This window comes from Watersipora subatra, chromosome 9 (assembly GCF_963576615.1).
Source record: "Watersipora subatra chromosome 9, tzWatSuba1.1, whole genome shotgun sequence".
Taxonomy (NCBI): Eukaryota; Metazoa; Bryozoa; class Gymnolaemata; order Cheilostomatida; family Watersiporidae; genus Watersipora; species Watersipora subatra.
In genome coordinates, this window is record NC_088716.1 from 37492344 (window position 1) to 37517593 (window position 25250).

Sequence of the window (25250 nt, forward strand, 5' to 3'; positions counted from 1 at the left end):
GTGCATGGGCTTGTGATGGTGTGAACAATGCTTGACACGAAATATACTACTTTATTTGACTTATGATACATTTTACATAAAGTCTTGCATTACAATGAACATCCCAAATATATATTTATACACTAAAATCTTCTTCAAAAGTTGACTAGAGAAGATCGATGATATTTCTAAGCTATGATTTTTCCCTCCTTATAAAACTCCTCAATAGCAAAATATTTAATCAACTTTTCTATCAACATAAATTTCACATCTACATAGAAAAGTTAAAACAGTATACGGATAAAATAACTTTGTATATGGTGCATTTAGTTTTGAGCTCTTATGATATTATGAGTTGCACTCCATATAATAAGTTAGGGAAACTCAGCGTTTGCGTGTTTTTCAAAGTTTTAAGAAGTGTTTTAAAGTTTCAAACAAAATTCACCATTTGCACAACCACATAGCTACAAAATCTCAACAGCATAGCTACCTATTTTGTCATAATACAGAATTCTTGTAGCTACAGTGTATAATGTTACTATATCAAGCAGCAGACTGGAATTATTTTTAAACAGGCAGCCTCTGAAAGCAGATTTTTAATTTCAAGAAACCAATATAAAAAAAATTTCGCTGACCAGATTTATCCCGTTGCAATCATCTCACCTCAAAAATGTTTATTCTATATTTCTATTAACAACTAGTGTGAAATACATTGAGTGTTGCCAGTTTTTTATAATAAAAGCTTATCAAACAGTGCTGCGTGCGCTAAGCAACCATGATGGGTAATTTTTAAGGTACTTGTTACTTAACACAGTCTTACAAATAGCAAACAATTCACTCACCATTTTATTCTTGTATGATGAAGCTGCCCACGTCTGCAGCAGTTGTTCAGACTGGCATCAGATTTGTAATGAGACAGGTTGATAGCCGATGAGTATTGAAATGCGTGGTGAGGCAGCAGGCATCAGTGTATACATGTCCGATGTTTTGTAATCAATATTTTAATACTGGTTGAAGGCCATTGATGTGACAGCCCAGCAAAAGCATAATTATAGGATTATCATTATTATTTGCTTTGCTAAGATATGGATTAATAAAATATTGGCATATTTATGACACAAGATTATAATGTCTCAGATGAGTAACATGTCATTTGCCTTAAGCTTCTGTTCATGCCTGAGTTCTTATCCTATAGGTTTATAGACAAACATGAGAATATGTCAACGGAGAGATAACAAAAAATAACTTAGGTTATGATATCAGCAACATCCTACCGCTTCCATGTATGTTTGTGTCAGCTGTTTTCGTAAAGTCACTAAAAAATTAAACAAAGATTGCAAAGAATATGATTGAAGTTTCTCCAAGCTTTGTCCAAGTATTGTACAATATGTACATATTGTACAATACTTGGACATTATATACCGTATGTATAACAATATACATGTATATTATGCAACAATATATATATTGTATATATATTTTATGCACAATATATATATATTGTTGCACTATAAGGAAGGGATGAAAAATCACAAGGAAGAGAGACAAATCCCATTGCCAATTCTCATTGTAAATGGGATTTGTCTCCCTTGCCTGCTCTGAACTGCACTGATGAGGCTTCAATAGCCGAAACAGTATTGTCTATAGCATGAGTATACACACATATATATATATATATATATATATATATATATATATATATATATATATATATATACATAATATATATAATATATATTATTATATACATTATTATATATATTATTATATATACTATTATATTAAATATATATTTTTTTTTTACGAAGTGCTAAAAACTGGGCAATAAATTTTATTAAAATGATAAACAAATAAAATTAAAAAATATGCGATAGAGACTGATTTCTTTCAAAGTAACTCGGGAGAATTTTAAAACAATTGTTTATATTTGGAGTTCTCTAAGCTTGTAGAAAATATATGCTATTGTCAACTACAAACTAGCAAGTTGAGAGTTAAGGCTATTTATGAAAACAATAAGGATTACCAAAAGCATTAAAGATTAATACTTAGTCCTTAAAAGGATTGACTCTGTTGTAACCTTGCTTAGTAAGACATGGTGTCTAAAAATTGTGTCCACAATATTTATCTGGTTTTATGTTTTGTACCTAGCTTCAAAACTTTTATTGGCCTTTCCAGGTCTACTTTTTACCGTTTTTGCCTCAAATACTTCGAAAATGCTAATAAAAAGTTAAATTTCTCAAACAATGCAACAAATGTTCACACTCAGAAAAGTTATAAACCAAAATATCAATCAATCAATCACAATTTAAATGTAAATGTCATTTAAAAACTTTGTAGTTACTTATTCCTTTAATCAGTTAGTCTTTGTTATTTTTACTTTTACTACGTCAAAAGGTTGTAGAAACTTTTTTGAACATACTTGAATAAAAACCTCAACAAAGTTGTTAATATATATAGATATGAACTATAGATATAATATATGTAGATATCACCAGTCAATGCTGTTTGGGGAAATCAGACGATGAAACAAAAAATAATAAGGAATAAAGTAAATTATGTGTATTAAAAGAAAAAAACTCTTTGGATATTGTTACTCTATAATGTAAATTGACAAGGTGTTGATGTCTGGTATTAAGGTGTAGTGGTTTTTCTGGAAAAGTAGGAATGTAATGGATGGTCAGGCAGACTAGAAATACGATTTGAGTATTTTAGACAGCAATTATCTAAAGACAGAGTAAGCTTATTAGCATTCATAGTATTTAGACTTAATCATCACTGGAACCTGTTGCCCCAGTTATTGTAGACTCCATCTATAAATGCTGAAGATATAGAGTGAATTAGTGGCCTCCACTACAATGTATAGCGCTTTTTCAATTTCATGAAAACCGCATATTGCTTCAGATACCAACATTAATAAACCCTACTTTGTCATTTGTGTGTGTGCGTATATGTATGTGTGTCCGTACATGCATGTGTGTGGAGAGCGATGTCTAGGGTCTATGGATTGTGTGTCTAAACCTCGGGCATATGTTCCGTTTCTTCCACCAAGTCACTAAAAATATTTGGTTTCAAAACTCTGTCTGGTTTCTGAGAACCAGTTTTTTAAACATCCATTTGATTAAAAAGCACAAGGATGTACCTTCATATGCACTATGAATTAATTATTTACTATTAATTCATAGTAATTTATGGATAATTTAATTAATAATTATTTATGGAGGACAATTGTCCTTGTTTAACGCCAAAAGCATTAGTGAAAAAATTGCCCGGCACAGGAATCAAACCCAGACATTTGGGATCTCCTGGTAAGCGTGCTACAAACTGCACCACACGACCACGTTTTCACTTTTAAGAATAATTGTACAGATTGTGATTACACATGACAATCTCTTATGGCCTACGGAACTGATGATCCATGAATGAGTTTATGGAGGAGGACAATTTTTCTCTTCTATAAGCTCATTCATAGATCATTGTCAATGAAAGCAGTGTATCGATTCGCTTTGAATATCTAGTCTCAACTTAATGCTAGTTGATTATATATTTGCGCAACAAATTTTTTTTTAAATAAAAAAGTTTCTTTTTATGTTATTTCTAGAAAGACACGTGTATCACTTCTTTATCTGCCTTGAGGCAGTCATTATGTAAAATTACCCACGCATTGAACCCATTGTCTGTTATAAAATCAATAGCCTGGTGTGCATTACTTAATTATGGAAGCATCCGCTTTATTTCCTTAGAAAGCGAGTGTTAAGATTGTTTTCTTGAGTCCATGGTTACACCAGCAATGGCTTTTTAATGTTATATTTACAAGTAGTCATGGAAATTCTAGCTCTAAGTCGTTTGCATATCTATTTAGAGATATTGGAACAGTGGATAATCTGAAGTTTATATAGGGTGAGATAGAATTATATGTTAATTAATATGGTACTAATTAGGTGATAGTTCTTGTAAGACTTACAAAAAGTTATTTATGAAATGTGATCAATTTGTCACTTCGTGACATAAATAATGACTTCATAAGAAGCCTGCTTAAAAATCAACAACATGTCACATTTTGTAAATGAGCCCGTACGTCAGTCCCGTAGGCAGTGAGATTGTCATGTGTACTCACAATCTGTACAATTATTCTTAGAAGTGGAAAGTTGGTCGGGTGGTGCAGTTGATAGCACGCTTGCCAAGGGTCCAAATGTCCAGGTTTGATTCCTGTGTCGAGCTACTTTTTTTCTAACGCTTTTGGTGTGGCTTCAGACAAACAGACAGACGGGTGGATGGACCCAGCTCTTATTATAGTAAAATTTGTTATCGGTTTAGGTCATTGATTTTGAAAGCTATACAGATGGCTTAGGCAGTGCCTATGTGTTCCTTCATTGTAAACCTGGCAGCAATCAGATGTGTAAGTGATAAAAATGGATGCTTGTCTTTGATAAATTCAACACACCAAACTCAATTCAACTATAAAGGCTAGAAAATTCCTCTTACCTAATATGATCTGTAAGCAAGTCACAAATCAAGGGTCTATTTACAAAAACACAAATTAAAACATTTATAGAAACTAAAGAGACAATGTATTAACCAGTGATTCAGCATTTCTCATGAGCCCCCTTCCCACCCTCTACTTATTATGCTTTGGCTCACCTCTGCATAGTTAGCTGTTTGTCTCTATTAGACTCTGTTGGCTAGAGTTGTAGAGCTTCCCCAGAAGATAAACCGCTACTTCTTTTCTGCAGGTCTTTCCCACCTCCTAATGGATCTCTTTCCCCACCGTCTTTTAATAGATCTCTCTCCACCTTCTAATGGATCTCTCTCACCACCTTTCTAATGGATCTCTCTCACCACCTTCTTCTAATGGATCTCTCTCCCCACCTTCTTCTAATGGATCTCTCTCTCCCACCTCCTTCTAATGAATCTCTCTCCCCACCTCCTTCTTATGAATCTCTCTTTCCACCTCCTTCTAATGGATCTCTCTCACCACCTTCTAGCTGACCTTTCACCACCTTTTAGCTGGTCTCTCTCACCATCTCCTTTTAGAGGGTGTCTCTCACTACCTCCCACTCTCAGAAGTAGTTAAGAGCTAATTACGTCCGCTCCTCATAGAGTAAACGCTAAAAGGGCCATATTTTCAGTCTCCGTTAGCAGTCTATTATTTACACTAGGCAATGTTTCCATTCGAGAAATGAACGTTTTGCCAAACATTATCAAGAACTGACGATGCATAAATACATCTTTAGCAACAGGCTCTAAAGTTAAATTCTAGTAGACCATAGGCTCATCTAGGATACAGGTTTTAAAATAAAACATTTGCAAATCAAATTTTCTTCCTCACCTAGGATTGTCGATATACAGCCTCTATTGGTTTGCATAGCTGTATAGGGCATTGAATCACTGAAGCTAGACGCCCCATCTTCTCACCTCTTCGAGGTGGAACATAACTTTGAATGCTCATATGCTTATTCCGCTGAACTATCCAGATCTGTCCAAATGTATTAGACGAAACCCAGACTGTGTGATATAATAGAATTTCAAAATAAGTGTATTCAACAATGCATTTATTTAAATTCTAGATGAATGTCCGGCATTGCACGGGTGATAAAATAATAACACTGTGAACTTGAGTAACTTACCTGGTAAGCTTACTATAATAATTTACTGTATGGATATAAATTAGAGTTGAAAAATGAACTGACGACAGCTCAAAATGCTAAGAGTGGTAAGGGAAAACATTTGCTAGCTCACAGTTTATGAGTTCTGTTTTTCAAATATATTTAATCTGCCTTTCATTTTGGTTTTGAACTGACAGCGGTAATTTCACACACAGTAGAATACACATGAGAGTTGTCTGTCCATAGTCCTTCAATATTTTCAATTAATGTTTGTGAAATCTCATCGATCATTGAAAAATGAATTGCAAAAACTTGTCGAATCCATGCATTGAACAATAGACCCAACATTGCTTTCAGCAGTTCATTTAGCACATTATGTATGTAATACAAATTGCACCAGGCCCTATCGTATCAAGTTTTAATAAAACAGAAAGTGGACTTATATTTCAACAAATGACTCAACAAGTTATTGCACTTTTGATTAACAAAATTCAAACAAAATAGATTGAAAATGGCCGAGCTACAAATTGTCTCATCGCCATGGTTACTGCGTATATAGTGCAAACTTAAATTAAAAATGTGATTTACTATACCTACGAATCATGATTAATAGTTAAAATAAACATAAATATGTCAGTTGTGTCTAGGTTTCTCATCTTTATAGACTTGACTGAGTATGAGAGAGTCTCTGACAGATATATAGAGTGTATAGTAATTGTTGAACATAAGGCCACAGGTTGCGAGCACCTGGTACCAGTGTCGGTACTCAGCAAGCATAAGAAACTGCAGCAGTGTGCATACGCAACAGAGTAATGATATGAACCCACTGAGACATCGCGGCTGTCTGAACATCTTCTGTAAAAACAATGATAATATAACAATGATAATATAACAATGATAATATAAAAATAACAATATAACAATGATAACATAATAATGATAATATATAAGAATGATGAGATTATTTTATAATACTTTAACAAAATTTCACTTGTATTCCATTACACAACCAGCTGGTTCTACTCACCGACGGGTGTTGTTACCCAATAACTTAACATTATGCAAGCGGACAGAGAAACTATGCAAGCTGTTTTTAACTTCCTAGTAACTTATTAACTTACTATCAGATTGGTAAGTTATTGATGCAAACAACAACCGCTGCCACAAAAAATTTACACTTACATAAAATTTTGAGTGCATTGAATTTCCCGGCTCGGCAGCGTTGTTGCAGCCTTCAGCCTTGAACAACCCCTTCACGTGCCTCACGCTGACTCCTTTTGGCCATACGGTCAACTCTGACCACCTTCATAAACAAAACACATGAGAAACGTCAATGTATGACAGCATATACAAACCACCGGTAGAATACCTCTATGTGACAGCTTAAACAAACCATGTGTAGAGTACCATTATGTAACAGCATATACAAACCATGTGTAGAGTACCTCTATGTGGCAGCTTATACAAACCATGTGTTGAGTACCTCTAAGTAACAGCATATACGAACCATGTGTAGAGTACCTCTATGTACCGGCATATACAAACCATGTGTCGAGTACCTCTATGTACCAGCTTATACAAACTATGAGTAGAGTACCTCTATGTAATAGCATATACAAACCATGTGTAGAGTACCTCTACGTAACAGCTTATACAAACCATGTGTAGGGTACCTTTATATGACAGCATATACGAACTATGTGTAGAGTACTTCTATGTAACGGCTTATACAAACCATGTGTAGGGTACCTTTATATGACAGCATATACAAACTATGTGTAGAGTACTTCTATGTAACAGCATATACAAACCATGTGTAGAGTGCCTCTATGTGACAGCTTATACAGACCATGTGTAGAATACCTTTATGTGACAGCTTATACAAACCATGTGTACAGTACCTCTATGTAACGGCTTATACAAACCACGTGTAGAGTACCTCTATGTGACAGCTTATACCCTACAGGATGAAAATATTCGTTGGTTATAAAAATTCGCGATTTCGCGAACAGTCAATTCCGCAAATTATTAAATTCCGTGAATAATTAGTTCTATTTTTAATCACAAGGGAGAATAACTACTGCATCAAATTAAAAACTCTCTGCTAGGCTAGTTTTTAATATAAATACTAAACGCAGCCGAGTTCCAAAACTTCTTTAAAATCATCGCCGGGCTTCGAGTTTTATTGCCATTGCATCAAACTTTATAAAATTATTCAAGGTTTTCACAAGTTATTCGCCATGGCTTCGTCATCACAAAAAAAATCTCTCCTAGTCTTTTTACATTGAAATCAACTCCATCAATCTCGAATACCGAAGTTGAGGACAATCATGATTCTGATCTGGACATTATGGTATTTGATTTGCAGTGCAAATACGTTTTTCCATAATTAACTACATTAGTTAATTCTTTTGTTTAAAAACTGATCGCTTTCATTAAATACTTCAGCTATTGTTTTTGTACTTCCTTAACACTTATTAATATTTTTTCTTTTTTGTGTTAACTGCAGATTGAGAATGGAACAACCTACTCCGATTACGAAAAATAGAGACAAGTAGTGATATTCATCAAGGCAGGAAAATTGGCAGAGAAGCAACCAGTCAACCTAGACCTCTTCATCGACAACAACTCCTTGATATCGCTGCAGCAAACATGATTAAATTATATACATTATTTTATTTAATGTATAGATATATTATAATTTATTACAAACTTGAGTGTACAAATAAAATATTTCCAATACAAATAAAATTTTACTAACGATGAATGGAGTAAATATAAACAGTTTAGTCTATATGGCAGTTGTCTAGAGCAACAAAATTAAACTGATACTCTTGATAAGTGAATACTAGCGTGTAATGGTGCTCTCTGACTAGTTATTTTGGTAATAGCAGCTCTATATCGCTGTCACTGTCTTGGGTAGATGTTAGAGGCGATTCTCTCGCTACTACATGGCTGGTAAGGAAGTTATCATCAGAACTCTCCTCGTGGCTTACTATTGCAAAGTTCTGCCGGTTGGCCAAAGATTTGTGCTCTTAAAGTAGTTTTTGTTCTTTTTTTAAAACAGATATATTCTCCTCGTAAGTAGCTGCTTCTACTTCAATTTCCAGACTTCCCTGAATGATTCGCGATCTTCTAAGAATGACATATACCACCCTTGCAGTATTGTGCTTGCGTGTATGATGAAAAATCTCTCTCGCACTAAAACAAATAATGAAGCAGTAGGGATGGAAAAAATAAATATTGCGTTTTACCGAAGAACCAAAGTAAAATTCAACTAATTTAGTAAATGGTTTTGAAAAAAACTCAATACTTACCACAAATTGTTGGTTCATCAGAGGCCTCCAAATCTATGAATATTCGTAAAAACCTCTAAACACAGCGAAAAATTTATAGCTTAGCTGTCCCGCCTTAGCACGATCCACCCGTAGTTGTAAGCTAAATAGAAAACGAAACACGCAATGCGCGCATGCGTAGGGTTAACTCTATTGGTAGACGTAATAGAGTTAACTCTTCATAGAAAGTAGCAGTTTTCAGCCGCGAATAAATGAATCCGCGAATATGCATGAAATGGCAATTTTCGCGAAATATAACTCCGCAAATAAATTCATCCTGTAGGGTACAATTTACTATATAGCCATAGAATATCAAACCAATGATATGCTATAACATCATACCTGGTTTATGAGAAACTGTAGAAAACTAACCATCACTGAAAAACCAGCTATCCTTATACACGACTTCAAATCTAGACTGAGAACTCACGTGGCATGAGGAAAGTTAGCTATTCTCTCTTCATGCCTCTTCCAGTTCCCAAGGTGCATTGCACTTCTATGTAGTGTATCCATGTAAGAAGCGGGGACGCGCTGCACAAACCCCGTCAAGGTCATAGTCAAGGCTGATACAAGAATGTAGCTGCATATATATGCTTTGTCCAGATGGTAGGTGTGCTATAAACAGATTCCCAAGGACAAATAAGTGACAAGTAGTAGACAACTCTTACTAACGCTGAGTCATTTATAAAAAGTGAGAAATAATTATAAAACTTTATAATATGGTTTATGCCAACACCATGTTGAGATTGTTCCAGAAATGAACTTTTTCTTGATTGCAGAAAAAACCAAATGCATCTTACTATGCATATTTACTGCTGCCTAAGGCAGACTTATGATAAGCTAATAATATAGCGAATACATATTGATTGTTGTGGAATTGTTAGCGCTTTTGAAATTAGGAAATATTATACATTGTTTATATGGTATTCAAATAAGCAAGATGAAAACACAACAAAAACTTGAGCAATAACTTTCGAATTATTTCTATCTACAGATATACTACAGCTGTCTACAGATATACTACAGATAGACTACAGCTATCTACAGATAGACTACAGCTATCTACAGATAGATTACAGCTATCTACAGATATACTGCAGCTATCTACAGATATACTACAGCTATCTACAAATATACTACAGCTATCTACAGATATGCGACAGCTATCTACAGATATACTACAGCTATCTACAAATATACTACAGCAATCTACAAATATACTACAGCAACCTACAGATATACTACAGCTATCTACAGGTATACTACAGCTATCTACAGATATACTACAGCTATCTACAGATATACTACAGCTATCTACAGATATACTACAGCTATCTACAGATATACTACAGCGATCTACAGATATACTACAGCTATCTACAGATATCCTACAGCTATCTACAGATATACTACAACTGTCTACAGATATACTACAGCTATCTACAGATATACTACAACTATCTACAGATATACTACAGCTATCTACAGATATACTACAGCTATACTACAGCTATCTACAGATATACTACAGCTATCTACAGATATACTACAGCTATTTACAGATATACTACATATATTTACAGATATACTACATATATTTACAGATCTACTACATATATTTACAGATATACTACAGCTATACTACAGATATACTACAGCTCGAATTGCTAGACAGCGGTAGACTGTAGACTTGTATCTTAGAAGTAAGATTTCCTTTCTGGATTAATATGAGATGCTCCTAAACAGAATGCGACACAAAACCTTGGATAAAAGCTTTGACCTAATAATTGATAGCCAGTGATAATAATCTACACTCTAAACTCTATTCTACTAGACTGCTGGTGAGCGAGCATGTAAAACAAATAAAAACTATTCCAACAGAAAATAACTCTTGATTTAAATACTATTGTTTAGTTTATCCTTAAAGGTTGACTTGCAACAAAATTCACATTACAGTTATTTGGTATCAAAAGATTCATCATGTCTTACTCTGTTGTGTGGTAGGTGCCAAGTATGTGGAAATGTGATTACAAGCTCTTAAAAGCTCAAAAACGAAAAGTCGTAAATTGGGAATCTGTTTATTTTTCTGACGTAGTCATTACAGTTGGTTATTGTCTTGTCATGTGATGTTCATGTCATGTGATTGAAAGGATAATAAACGGCTCAATATAAAACTTATCGTAGCACTAGTTCATGACAAACACTTCGGGTTTTACCGAAGATCCCGTATCAAATATAGATGCTCGCTACTTACAGGTTTGTTTTGGCTTTATCTCATCGTCAAGTCGTAATCCGATCATGTGACCCAATACTTCGCAAATGATTTCTGCAGCACTTTTCGATTATCGCAGGTGACCAACAGGCTCGTCATGATTATCAGACAATGATATGTACTCCTTCGAGCTAAGGTTAAAAAGTTAAACAAATTTTTGCGGTAAGTTATAAGATATGTGCTAAAAGTGACAGCATTACAATAACGATAAAATAGACGCGTAAGAACAATAGACATGGTTTTATTGAATGCGTGAAGAATATTTGTGAAAATATTTCGACGAATGAGGTTGCATGAAAGTGTAAACAGAAACCATCTTGTAACAACTACGTCCCATTTAAGCCATTTTGGAAAGAGAATCCAAACTACGGCGGTCTCGTGTGGCTGCGATTAACCGTTCGTTTTTGATCTTTTAAGAGCTTGTAATCACATTTCCACATATTTTGCACCTACAACACAACAGAGTAAGACAGGGTGAATCTTTTGATACCAAATAACTGTAATGTGAAATTTGTTGCAAGTCAACCTTTAAATTGTTTATCACTGTTGCATAGATTTCACAGCTGTCTCACCTCCTCTCAGCAGCATTGTCTAAGGAGTGCATTATATACAGTGAAAACAAATCCGATAGCCTGTACGATTACAAGCGCAACATAAAACTGAAATAATGAAATTTAAAACATTTTGTAGATGCTAAGGTATTCAAACCTTCTCCAAAAGAGTTAGAGCAAGTAAGGAGGGTTCTGAGCAGGAGATAAATTACATGCTAATCACGTACCCTACAGAAGATGAATGGAACAATAGTGCTGCAGAAGACAGAGTACATGGCTTCAAAATACACTATCTTCAGCCGGTAGTTGAAATCTGTTTTGAGTATAAAAACTTCTCTTCTTGTATGCTCAGGGTTAGTGCTGCAGGCATGATATATATTCCTGTAAAAGATTGTACACTTGTATGGTAAATTTCTCTAAAAGTGGTCATATACATAGATGCATATGATATATTTCTCCATAAAGGGTGGTGGTACACATATATGTTATATTTTTCTACAAGTGGTGGTATATATATATATATATATATGTTATACTTCGCTATAAAAGGCGGATCACGTATATGATACACTTCAAACTTGAAACATCAATCCTTTATCCACACAAATACATCATTCGAGGCTACACTCCAGTGCATATAGTCACATATACACTACATGCAGTACATAAATTCTGTATAAAAGGAGCATACTTCCTCTGTAGCATTTTGATGGATAAGAGACAATTAACGGCATTACGAGTCAAGGGATGACATTTTAAAGACCTTGCACACAAACCTAGTGAGCTAAACTGATGAATGCTGCCAAAATACAAAATTTGAAAGGAAAGAGCAAATTTTCTTGAAAAGGAGGAGTAAGTTGGCAGCCATACCTAGATGTGCGCTCAGTTGGTGACGGTACGAGGACATCATAGGGGTGTGAGGGTTTGTTCATTGGCAGCCAAGGCAGGTGCTTCAGGAGATAGCCAGAGATGTTAGGACCAAACATGATAAAATACAGCACCGCGCTGCAAACAGCAAGTAGAAACAATAAGTACAATCAATAAGTACCAACTGTAAGTACAAACAGTAAGTACAAACAGTAAGTGCAAACAGTAAGTACAAACATTCTCACTGGCTGCCTTAATTAATGACAAGAAAATATCAATAAACCCATAACTTCTCGCTGTCAATTTAACGGAGACTAACAACTAATGGCAGCAGTAACTATGGTAACAGACGATATTAATAAATCCCACGCTGTCAGTGTGTGCGCACGTGTGCGTGAACGCTGTGTGTTTCCATATTTTGTGTCCATATCATCCAAACTGCACACGCATATGCTCTGCACCTTCCGCCAGGTGGCTAAAAACATTTAGTTTCAAAACTCTGTTTGAACGCATGGATGATATTAAAAAGAATTGATATATTGAAACAAAAATTGATGATATTAAAAAAAACCCTTTGAAGCCTACACAAAAGTTGAATAAAAAAACATTGCTACAATAATTTGCGAAAATATAAATAAAAATCTGCGAAACAAAACCCTTAGCGCATGCAAGTTATTGGGAGAGAACAGTCTTCAAATTTCAAATGCTTTTTGTATGACTATTCTGCATGCTTAAAGTTGCCTTCCGCGAAAAATTAGGTAGAGAATCAGAGTCTAAGCTCGGCTATTCGCTATCTTATAATAAGAGCTGTGTCCATCCGTAGCCACAAGTGGAAGTTGAAAAAAGGTTGCGTCGCCAGGATTTGAACCCGGACATTCTGTTTAGCAGCTAGGCACCCTACCATCGGCATGAATAATTGCGGATACCCTAGGACACTTATGTATTCGCGGCATCTAACTTTTGCATTTTCGCGGAGTCATCCTCTCGCGAAAATTTTATGAGCGAAACCAAACTATCATAACGAGCGAGCGAAAACGCGAAATTAAATAGCTTTCTTCATTGATATTCACAATAAAATCGTCATATTAGAAATGCAGGCAATTTTCGTGTGTGGTTGGCTCATTAGGCAATTTCTGCTAAACTCATTATAGCTAATACACTGACTGAGCAGCATGGCAAAACAAATTAAGATAATAAGTTTTTTGGAAAAGCCTAGACAAATGAGGAAGATGATGATATTAGTTCAGTCACTGAATTTGTAACTGATGATGAAAGTCTGGTAGGGAAAGTCATAAAATTGAATAATAATTATTGTGGTGATGAATTTTATTACTAACCAAAAACAATAACAACCCAGAGCCATGGCCACCGCGCAGGCCTGTATTCACTAGTTGCAAGTTGGGACAGCTAATGTGAGGCGACTAGTTATGAACACCTGGGGGTGTGAAGGGGGGGGGGGGGCGGTGTAAGCTCCAACAGGTTTCTCCTATGTAGGGCCTCAGCCGGGCCTTCCATGTGGAGTTTTAAAAAATTTTATTAGAAAGTATCAACATTTTTTTATTTTTTGAGATTTGTTTTGTTTTAGGTGATGTGACTGACGAGACGTTTTTAAATTAAAATAGGCAAAACTTGACCGCAGTTCAAACGCTCAGAAAAAAGACATCTTTTTCTTTTGAGCATGTTAACAAAGATCAATTTTGGCGATTTTATTTTAAGTTCATACGGAGGTTACCACGCTTTCGATGGGACATGGCCAAGCGGATGTTTGGTGAAACTTAATATTTTGCAAACCTTTATAATAGTCGTTAACAAGAATATTTTGTCGCTGATGGTGTTAATAATGACGCCTAATAACTACTAAAAGTTGATGTTTGTCTCTATGGCTTGGAATAAAGTGATATTCTACAGCGATAAAAACCGTCTCCATAGCCGTTGAGAAAATAACTTTTCGAATAAATGATGTTGAGGTCGAGTTAACTGAAGCAATTTATCATTGCGTGGGAACGGACCAAACAAATCCGTTCGAGTTAACCTTGTGTTTGAGATGAAGTGTTACATTTTATCCGAGGGCGAGTTATCCGAGTTTGACTGTACTTAGCTGCGGAAAGTTTCTAAAAAGTTGGGGCAGCTCAGCCGGCCAGCCGCTCCAGGGAATACGGGACTGCCACCACGTGCTATAAATACTTGAGATCTAATATTGGTACCACATCAGTCACGGCAGCAGGGACCTTGACGTCATTGATAGTCCAAGAAACAAATGGCAGCAAGCGATCAAATTGCATTATCGATCTCGCCTACACATTTCTATCTGCGGTTCACAAATATAAACTAGTCCCAAATTGAAAAATATTTCGTACCAGTGAACTAGACCTGAGGAATCTAATGATGTTTGTTCCACTGCATTTATTTTCACATCACTATATTTTCGCACTCATCAGAGCTGCGAAACTACGTTGCAGCGAAATTTTACTCTGTATGCTACTCATGAAACTAAATACTAGCGAAATATAAGTGTCCTAGGATACTTGTTACTTCTGACAATCTTCCACGGCTCACTGGACTGCTAGGGTACTGGTAAGGAGTTAAAGACTGCTAAGGTACTGATAAGGAGTTGAAGACTGCCAGGGTACTGGTAAGGAGTTGAAGACAGCCAGGGTACTGGTAAGGAGTTGAAGACTGCCAGGGTACTGGTAAGGAGTTGAAGACTGCCAGGGTACTGGTAAGGAGTTAAAGACTGCTAGGGTACTGGTAAAGAGTTATAGATTGCTAGGCAACAAGCAGGCAGAGACTAGAACAATCGATGCTTCATGTACAGATAAGTTGAAGGTCAATTCGTGCCCTTCCCATAAACCGGTAAAGAAACATATTTATCATTTCACTGACAAGAAAGAATCAGCTGGACCTCATGTATCAAGTCAATGTACGGGCGAGTACACAATAATAGAGCTGCATCCAGTTGCAATACAAAATCTAAGGGCAGTTAAACATGGTTCGACATCAAAATAGAGTGAAACTCGACTAACTCGACCTTCACGGGACCAAGAGAAAGTGTTCGAGTTATCAGAGCGTTCAAGTTATGAGAACGCTGTCACAAGTGCATGTATGATTGTATTTATCAGTACATATACAAACTATATATAAATCAAAAGCATTGATTGCTTGTTGCAAGTCAAGGGACCTCTCATGTGATGTTTTAACAATTTTTATCAGAAAGTATAAATATTTTCCTTTTATTACTTGAGGTTCGTTTGTTTGTTTTAGGTGATGTGACTGCCAGGACGTTCAGATTAAAATAGGCAAAACTTGATCACAGTTGAAACTCTCAGAACAAAAAAACATATTTTTCTTTTGAGCGTTTTAACAAAAACCAGTTTTGCCGATTTTTCTTAAAGTTTATCTGAAGGTTACCTCGCTTCTCTTTGCTTGCGGAGGGCTATCCCCAAGCAGATGTTTGGTAAAATTTGATTTTTTGCAAACCTTTAGAAAAGTCGTTAGCAAAAATATTTTGCCGATGGTAGTAATAATGACGCCTAAGAACTACTAAACGTTGTTGTTTATCTCTATGGCTTGGAATAAAGTGATATTCTAAAGCGATAACAACCGTCTCTGTTAGCCGTTGGGCAAAAAAAACTGTTCGAGTTAACCAAGTTAAGGTCGAGTTATCTAAAGCAATTTATCATTGCGTGGGAACAGACCAAACAAATCCGTTCGAGTTAACCATGTGTTCGAGATATACGAGGGTGAGTTATCCGAGTTTCACTGTATTAACGCATGCAATAATTACTTTATACTTGGACTTGCAAAACCAAATATAGATTTTCCTCCCCTGATTTTCCCTCTGCGTGCTAGATTGCTGAAATCATCACTGCTGAGATCACCTATTTTAATTACTCTGCACTAATATTTAGTTATAATTTTAAAGCTGCTAGAAATAAGAAGTTTTCCGTGCCATGTTTTAGAATAATTTAGCTAAGTTTAATAAAATGAACAAACGATCAACTATTATTAGACTGTTGATATTTGAGCCAATACAATAGTAATATAATATTGCTCGTGTTGATAGACAGCACGCAATAGACCTCAGTTTTTAGCAATATGCGATCAAAAAATTATTACGAGTGATAAGATGTGTTTTCATAACAAATACTAGGCTATCTTAACAAGCTCTTCAAAAGCTTCGGTCAGCAGAAATGGAGTGATGCGAATACACAATGAGCTCCATATCTGTAGTGACATGATTCCATGTTTGTCATTGACCTGTGTTGCTGAGCATGCGCAAGCGTACCAATTAATTGTAAATTGTTTCACGAGGAAATTACTCTTGATAAATGTGATTTGTGTGCCCCTGTAACGATGTTAGCAAGAAGCATAGTTCACCACTGTCATACCTCCTTTAGCCTGGTAACAGCTCTAAACAGCCGCAAGCATCCCAAGCACTTAGACATACAAATGGCTTGACCTTTGAACCTCTGATAAAATCGATACTCACGGTATAAGAAGACTGAGGCAGTTGAACGCAGGATACTTTGAGGTGAGCAGCCATGAGGTGCCAACAATGGGGAGATAATAAATAAATAGGAGGACGTACTTGATAAGTCTGGCAACCACGACAGGAATTCTCTCATTGTACTCAAACATCTGGACAACAGAAATCGAGTGTGAGACAACTATACATAGTTACAACAATACATATACGGTAGTGTTAAATTATTGCTAGAAGAGGTCGTTTGTGACGAACTCGATAGATCCATAGAGAAAAAAAAATGCAAGTTTCAATTTTATACTTTGATCACATTTCTACATAAAGCTATTAGGAAAAACCTCTCAGTCTGCGGAATTAACAAAGATGATACTCAACACAGATTAAGGTGAAGAGGTGCTATCTATATAGAACAGGTGGAGATAATTAAGTACTGAGCTACTCCAGAGATAACTAATACTACAAGTACATTCATCCATATCACCTGCCAAACTAAAATGACCTATTTCTTAGAAATACACAAGAATAGGATGTAACTTATGTCATAGCTGCTTATTAAACTACCATGGGATTTCTTTCCTAGCAACTACAGACAAGGGTGAGACCTACTTCCTAACAAACCACAGAACTACAGGCTATGGTGAGGCCTCTTCCTAGCAACTACAGACTAGGAAGCCACCTATTTCCTAACAACTACAGACAAGCATGCGACCTATTTCTTAAAAATTACAAACAATTATTTGACCTATTTCCTAACAACTACAAACAAGCATTTTACCTATTTCCAAACAGCTACAGACAAGCATTTGACCTATTCCTAACAGCTACAGGCTACGGTGTGACAATGAAATTATAGAAAACTGGTTTAAAATTAAAATCCTTGCATTCAGTTTTGCTAAGAGTGTTTCAAATGACTGTAAGCCTTCTCTGACATGAATTGCAACAGGATGCCATATTATATACAGAACATCCATGACAAAAGGTTGCTGATATGGAGCAAGAGTCTCGTATGGACTCATTAGCCTATTTAACGTACAACATTTAACTATCACCAATACTATTACAGATAATAAAACACTTGCAAAGATGTCAAGAGATAGAATATGCTCTTACCCTAGCAAGGACTGTCTTAAGTGGACGATTGCATAGCAACAACACTATCAATACTACCAGGTCTGTGTCTATCGCATTAAAGTCCTACAAATGCAGTAAACATATTTACATGTTGAGAAGTAGAACAAAACAAAAATGGAGCCAAAGGAAATACATAAAAGTTGATTTGTTATAGAAAAGGGAATAAGATTTATGTAGCCTCAATAGCTAGCCATCAAGTAGAAATAGCTGTCAGATTTTATATTCACTGCGACACTCCTGAAGTATTTATAAAAAATTCATGGCCCATTCACAAGCAAATTTTTAAAAAATTCAAATAGTTGTATGATGGATAGGGTGCAAATAGTTTAAAAAAATTATATTATTAGCAGAATTAAGAGTTGCTATCTTTTTCCTTTTACTCAATGATATAAAAAAGGGCAGACAACTCTTTGTATTTGACTTGTTACTTGAAATTTGACTCGTTAACTTTTAATATTAATCACTTGGTTCTAGCTTTGATGAACTTCAGGTCACAGGTTTCCCCTCGAGTGAGTGAAAAACCAGGACAACGCTTACAGCACAACGATTTGATGACTACAAATCAAAAGACGATCAAAAGACAAATCAGAAAGAGATGTGCTGTTAGCCAATAAAAAGTCAATCTTCCCTTATAAGAATTTGTTAGTGATTAGTGTTAGTGATCGATTACGACACTACTGTTAAAAACTGTGATAACAAGATGGACTCATATGTCAGTAGTTATTACACACAACTACCATAGATAACACGAGGAAGAATAAAAACAGAGTGTCCTAAGCTCAATAAAATAATAGAATGGCTCCTACAATCCTATCATAAATCAGTCGAATCATAAACCATTGAAAGGTTTTCAACACTTCCACATGGGAGAACAGAATCTCTTACCAATGCATATTCATGCCGTCTATATGGTATCCAGTTGATTGTGTTGTAGAGATTCAAGTACTGAAGAGCCATAAGCACGAGAGCGCTAACCAAATATCCTAGCTGAAAAACAATCTCATTAAGGGTGGGTATCTCTGGCAGCTGGCAGTGTCGAGGCAGTGGTGGTGATTGCACATTTACAACAGGACCTCCGCTATCATCTAGACTGCAAATGTGAGAACGAAAAATTATTGTTGGGCTTACTAAAAACACCCCGCCAATAGGTAAAGAAAATACATGTACCTACAGCTACTAATACTGGCAATACCAACAGCTACTAATACTGGCAATACCAACAGCTACAATTACTAGCAATACCTACAGCTATAAATACTGGCAATACCTACAGCTATAAATACTGGCAATACCTACAGCTACAGTTACTAGCAATACCTACAGCTACAAATACTGGCAATACCTGCAGCTACAAATACTGGCAATATCTACAGCTATAAATACTGGCAATACCTACAGCTACAATTACTAGCAATACCTACAGCTACAAATACTGGCAATACCTGCAACTACAAATACTGGCAATACCTGCAACTACAAATACTGACAATACCTACAGCTATAAATACTGGCAATACTTACAGCTACAAATACTGGCAATACCTGCAACTACAAATACTGGCAATACCTACAGCTACAATTACTGGAAATATCTGCAGCTACAAATACTGGCAATATCTACAGCTATAAATACTGGCAATACCTACAGCTACAATTACTAGCAATACCTACAGCTACAAATACTAGCAATACCTACAGCTACAATTACTAGCAACACCTACAGCTACAAATACTAGCAATACCTACAGCTACAAATACTGGCAATACCTGCAACTACAAATACTGACAATACCTACAGCTATAAATACTGGCAATATCTACAGCTACAAATACTGGAAATAGCTGCAACTACAAATACTGGCAATACCTACAGCTACAATTACTAGCAATACCTACAGCTACAAATACTAGCAATACCTACAGCTACAAATACTGGCAATACTTACAGCTACAAATACTGGGAACACCTTCATTTACAAATACTGAAAAACCAGCAGCTACAAATACTGGCAATATCTACAGCTATAAATACTGGCAATATCTACAGCTACAAATACTGGAAATAGCTGCAACTACAAATACTGGCAATACCTACAGCTACAATTACTAGCAATACCTGCAGCTACAATTACTAGCAATACCTACAGCTACAAATACTAGCAATACCTACAGCTACAATTACTAGCAATACCTACAGCTACAAATACTAGCAATACCTACAAATACTGGCAATACCTGCAACTACAAATACTGACAATACCTACAGCTATAAATACTGGCAATATCTACAGCTACAAATACTGGAAATACCTGCAACTACAAATACTGGCAATACCTACAGCTACAATTACTAGCAATACCTGCAGCTACAATTACTAGCAATACCTACAGCTACAAATACTAGCAATACCTACAGCTACAAATACTGGCAATACTTACAGCTACAAATACTGGGAACACCTTCATTTACAAATACTGAAAAACCAGCAGCTACAAATACTGGGTATGCCCATAACAGGAAACACTTTGAACTGAAAACTGCAGTTGTGTTCAAGGCGTGTACTAGTTCAAGGCGCCAAACCTGTTGAATAAAAGACCCTTCAAAACAGGGTTATCCTCCTTCGCAATAAAAGGCAGGAAAAATCAAACATTTTCTCTCAAGTTAGTCGACAACCTATGATGCCAGGCGAGCATCTATAATGTTGACACAATACTAACTAGTTCTTTAATCAATGACTGATAGCATGAAAGAACAACCAACCACATAACATCATGAATGCACAGTCTGTGTCATATCACTGCCATATTAAATATTTTAGAGCTTACGAAAACATAACCTTTAATCAGTGCAAGATCAGCTTTACTTTGAAGATCACTCGAATGTTCTTGCAGTTTTTGAAAAGTTTTTTGAAAGTGTAAACTTAAAAATAGAATCATGCGAAAAATCTCTATTAATAAATCCTACTTTGTCATTGTGTCTGTCTGTTAGTCTGGGTAAACTCTGATTTCCACATTTTTGGCCGAATTTGTCAAAACTTCAAGTGCATATTTTCCGTGCCTTCCCCCAGGTTAGTAAACATATTTGGTTTCAAAACTCCATCTGATTCCTGAAAACCAGTCTCTTAAACTCCCATTTGATTAGAAGCACAATGATTCACCTTCACATGTATTAAGGACAACTACCCTCAATAACCACATTCATGGATGGCTGTAGGGAAAGTAGCGTAGCATTTTGCGTTGGAAATCTACTCACATACTGAGGGCCATATGAGAGTCGGAGTTAACGCAAGTTAACCCCAGCGTTACAACGCTAGTATATTAATGCTAGTATGATTTAAATGCACAGTTTCAATATTTAGCTCTTGTCATTACTAAAAGTAAAGGTGAAAACACACTAGGCGATATTTAGCGCGATATCGTGCTGCGTGGCGCTAATCTGCGCTAGAACTCACTCAGCGAGCTCATGCAGAGCGATAACGCTAGACATTCTCTATCACAACTTTATCCCTAACAAGATGCATTTTGATTGAGTGGTTTCTTCCAGAATGTATTTTTATGGCGGGTATTATTTCTTATCGATGTTCACCGACATACAGAAGCAACAATTGCTATTTTGTTACGATTGAAACATCTTCAGAACGAACACTGAATTGCTTATAAGTTTAATAAAAGCACTCCCAGTCCTGTACAACATAACACACAAAAATTACAAAAAAAAACCAGTTGAAAACCAACATTTGAAGTCAATCGTTGCGCAGGTTGACCATTTTGATAATGGTAAATATTTACTATATTAAACATAAAAAACTACTATAAAGTAAACTATATAAAAAAATCGTAAAATATTGCTGTTAAAAATACACGAATCGTTTTATCTCATGTATTCTTGTAGTGTACAATCCGCGAAAGTGAGATAGGCCTAATAACAAAAGCGGAAGTTGTTTACGTCGTTGCCTAGACGGCGCCGTATTGACTTTCCTAAATTCATTAACAGCTCTGAAGAAACTCATGATACGGAACTTTGTTGGCAGTTTGCGAGCGTGCCCACGTTATTGTTTGCTGGTGAATCGCTCAAGTGTGTTTAGGTACATGTCAGCGATATCTCCGCGCTCCTCATGACGCACGGGATAAAATCACCCAGTGTGTTTAAACCTTAAAACAAATTATAACTTTCATAAATGACAGAAGTGGCTCTAGTCTACCTGGGATGATTAGCTAATTACATGTAGTAGCTTACCAGTCCACGAAAATCTCTACCAGGGCTCAATGATGTAAGGTCAAAGCTTAACAGATATTTGTCATCTTTAATATACAGCTTAGTAAAGGGAGGCTCCCCTTCAGCATATTTATGTATTAGCAAATAACTCACGACTGGGTGTCGAGTTTTGCTCCACCATGCCTCTGATGAAGTCGCCGAGACCCAGTCATGACCAAGGTAGTCACCTTCTCTGTATCACAGATCTATTGAAAAACTAAATATCTAAAATGTCGATAAAGCAACAAAAAGCAGAGAATCAAAAGAGTCGCTGGTTCTTCTAACTAATTGGTCACATTACATCGTATTTAATCCATTCAAAAGGCTCAAAATTGATAATTTTAGAAGTTATACACCAATATTATTTTTTATATCGTATACTAACTTGTTCGATTTAATTTAAGCTGTAATTGTATTTATATTAATCTTGCATAATTTGAGGATAAGGTTACATTTTGTTAGTTAAGAGTAAGGATAGATTTTAATTAAATATGTCAAAGTGAAAGTTACAACTAGGTTTATCCAAAACCATCCAGCAAACTTTAAAGTTTATCTTACTCTGCGGAATGGTCTACCAAGTGGTTTTACAAAGGAAAGTCTAGAGGGAAAGATCGTCAAGATGAGGTACTTAAGGAAAGTTCTCCATGTGTAGGTCTACAAAGCGGGGCCTAAAGGTACAGTCCATAATGGGAGGTCTACAAGAGTGGTTTACAAGGAGTGATCTTCAAGGATATGTCTCAAAGGGAAGGTCTATAATCGAGACAACGATGTTATATTCATAGCTACACCCATAAAAGGCCAGTTACTTGTAATTGCAATACAAGATCATTAAACTTTCAGCATATTTGTGTGGCTAAATAAACTTGAAGACAACCAATTCCTTTCAAAGCATAAACTGTCAAAGATAATCATCTGACAAATCATAAGCGATAACTGCTATTCTGTGTTGAAAAGTTCAACCTGCTCTAATGTTCAAACATGCAGAAACAAAAACAAACAAGTTTAATAATTACAAATGTGTTACCAATTTACAAGAACAACTAGTAAGACACTACTCCGAACGTAAAAAAAAGTTATAATAACTTGGCAAGAAAAATGGGAAGACGAACTCTGGTTCTGTCAATCAACATGGCAAATTGCATTAAAAGGCCAAAACCCAAGGCGATACGGCATGCCAACTGTGGTTATAAAGAAACTTTGTCAAATATCGGACAGATCAAGGCACAAACATCAAGAACAAGTAAAAATGTTGAATAATAAAAGAATGCAGTGCTGCGATGGAGCAATGGTTAATGTTGACATGAAAAATCTCCAATTATGAAAAGTGACAGTTCCATAACTACAATACACATATGATAAATGTATAACTACAAAAAAAGGGTAGATGAGGCACTGTTGAGGAATAGACGTTCCATTGCTAGGCTGGAGAAGTAAGTGAAAGCAGTTACAGAACAGTGAAGCAACCCTTGTAGAGATCAAAAATGAATTGGAATGTGATAAAATAGATTAAGCTAACATGAAAGTTCAAGTTAAAAACAGTTAATGAGAACAATTAATCATAAGTTGATGCGGTATCTGAGAAAAGTGATAATTATTGGGATATTGATGTTGTCCCCCTGTAAGTAAGATGCTGTAGCCCTGTGACTTGTAGCTTTAGATGCATGATTTGGGTAATATATATTATATAAAAATACAGCAGTTATTGAAACGCATAAATCACCCTGATGTTACACTTTATAAATTGTAAAGCTTAAAAACTTTAAAGGAACCAATCAATAGTAAGATGTGCTTTAGCACCTATACTCGTAGTCTTAAAGTTTTTTCACAAAATCTATCATTGAAGTTTTATTGCGTTAAAAATAGTTTCATCATACGAGTCAATTGAGCATAGTCGGTAGACTTACAATAATTGACATTAAACACTAACAATCCAAGTTTTCACTTTTTCAAGTTGATACACTACGTTGTTGTATAAATCAATGTACTTACATGTACTGATGTGAAGATGAAGAAGAGTCTCCGTCTTCCATTACACTTCCTTATATACTGCCTTATACTACCTAATCTACTAGCTTCACCCACTAGCTTCACCCACTAGCTTCACCCACTAGCTTTATGCACTCACCGTAATTACCAAGACCACCTGTACTGCCTTGACAGACCTGCCAACCCAAGAGTGGGGCAATGCGTGAGATTTGGTTTTGGGGCAATTGATGTATCAATGATAGTATATATAAAATTGTGGAAATTGGGGCAAAAATCTCACGCATTTCCATTTTTTCTTTGGGGTGATTGCGTGAGATTTGGCAGGTATGTGCCTTGAGCTCCGACACCAATGTAGCCTGAGCCTAACAAATCCCATAATACAACAACGTGGCTTGTATTGAATTTGTAGAACTGTTTTAAAATATCCACAACATGACAACAAGCAAGTAAAACTACTCTTATCGGTAACTATTCTATCATTCTATTACATGCATAAACTTCCATACAACTAAATAGTTTATCAAAAATAAAGTTACAGACCGAATCCTAAAAGTCATAAATAAAACGCTTTAAGAGTGGCTGATGGAGTACAAAGTTAAAATCTGAATATTACATAAATATTGCAGCGTCTATTTGCCAGATAAAATAGTTATGTCTGAAAAGTGAGCCGGTTAAAACACTTGAAAAAAGTTTTAGAATACTTCGTAGCTTACTGTATTAATAAATTGGCTGCATGGAGGCTGACATATTGGATTTCCGATATCTGTATCCGGCTGTACGTCACGTGG

The 25250-nt window shown here is 35.8% G+C and overlaps 1 protein-coding gene across 1 annotated transcript; it reads right to left on the reverse strand.

Moving 5' to 3' along the window:
* Positions 1 to 5734: 5734 nt before the first annotated feature.
* LOC137404308 (transmembrane protein 39A-B-like) lies at positions 5735 to 25240 on the reverse strand. Its single transcript, XM_068090498.1, has 10 exons — positions 25176 to 25240; positions 22591 to 22682; positions 19107 to 19311; positions 18201 to 18284; positions 17097 to 17245; positions 12611 to 12745; positions 11968 to 12121; positions 9348 to 9532; positions 6765 to 6885; positions 5735 to 6437 (listed from the first exon to the last, which is right to left on the reverse strand). Exons 2-10 carry the CDS (start codon positions 22647 to 22649, stop codon positions 6216 to 6218), a joined length of 1314 nt encoding a protein of 437 aa, XP_067946599.1. The 5' UTR covers positions 22650 to 22682; positions 25176 to 25240; the 3' UTR covers positions 5735 to 6215.
* Between the last annotated feature and the right edge of the window lie 10 nt (positions 25241 to 25250).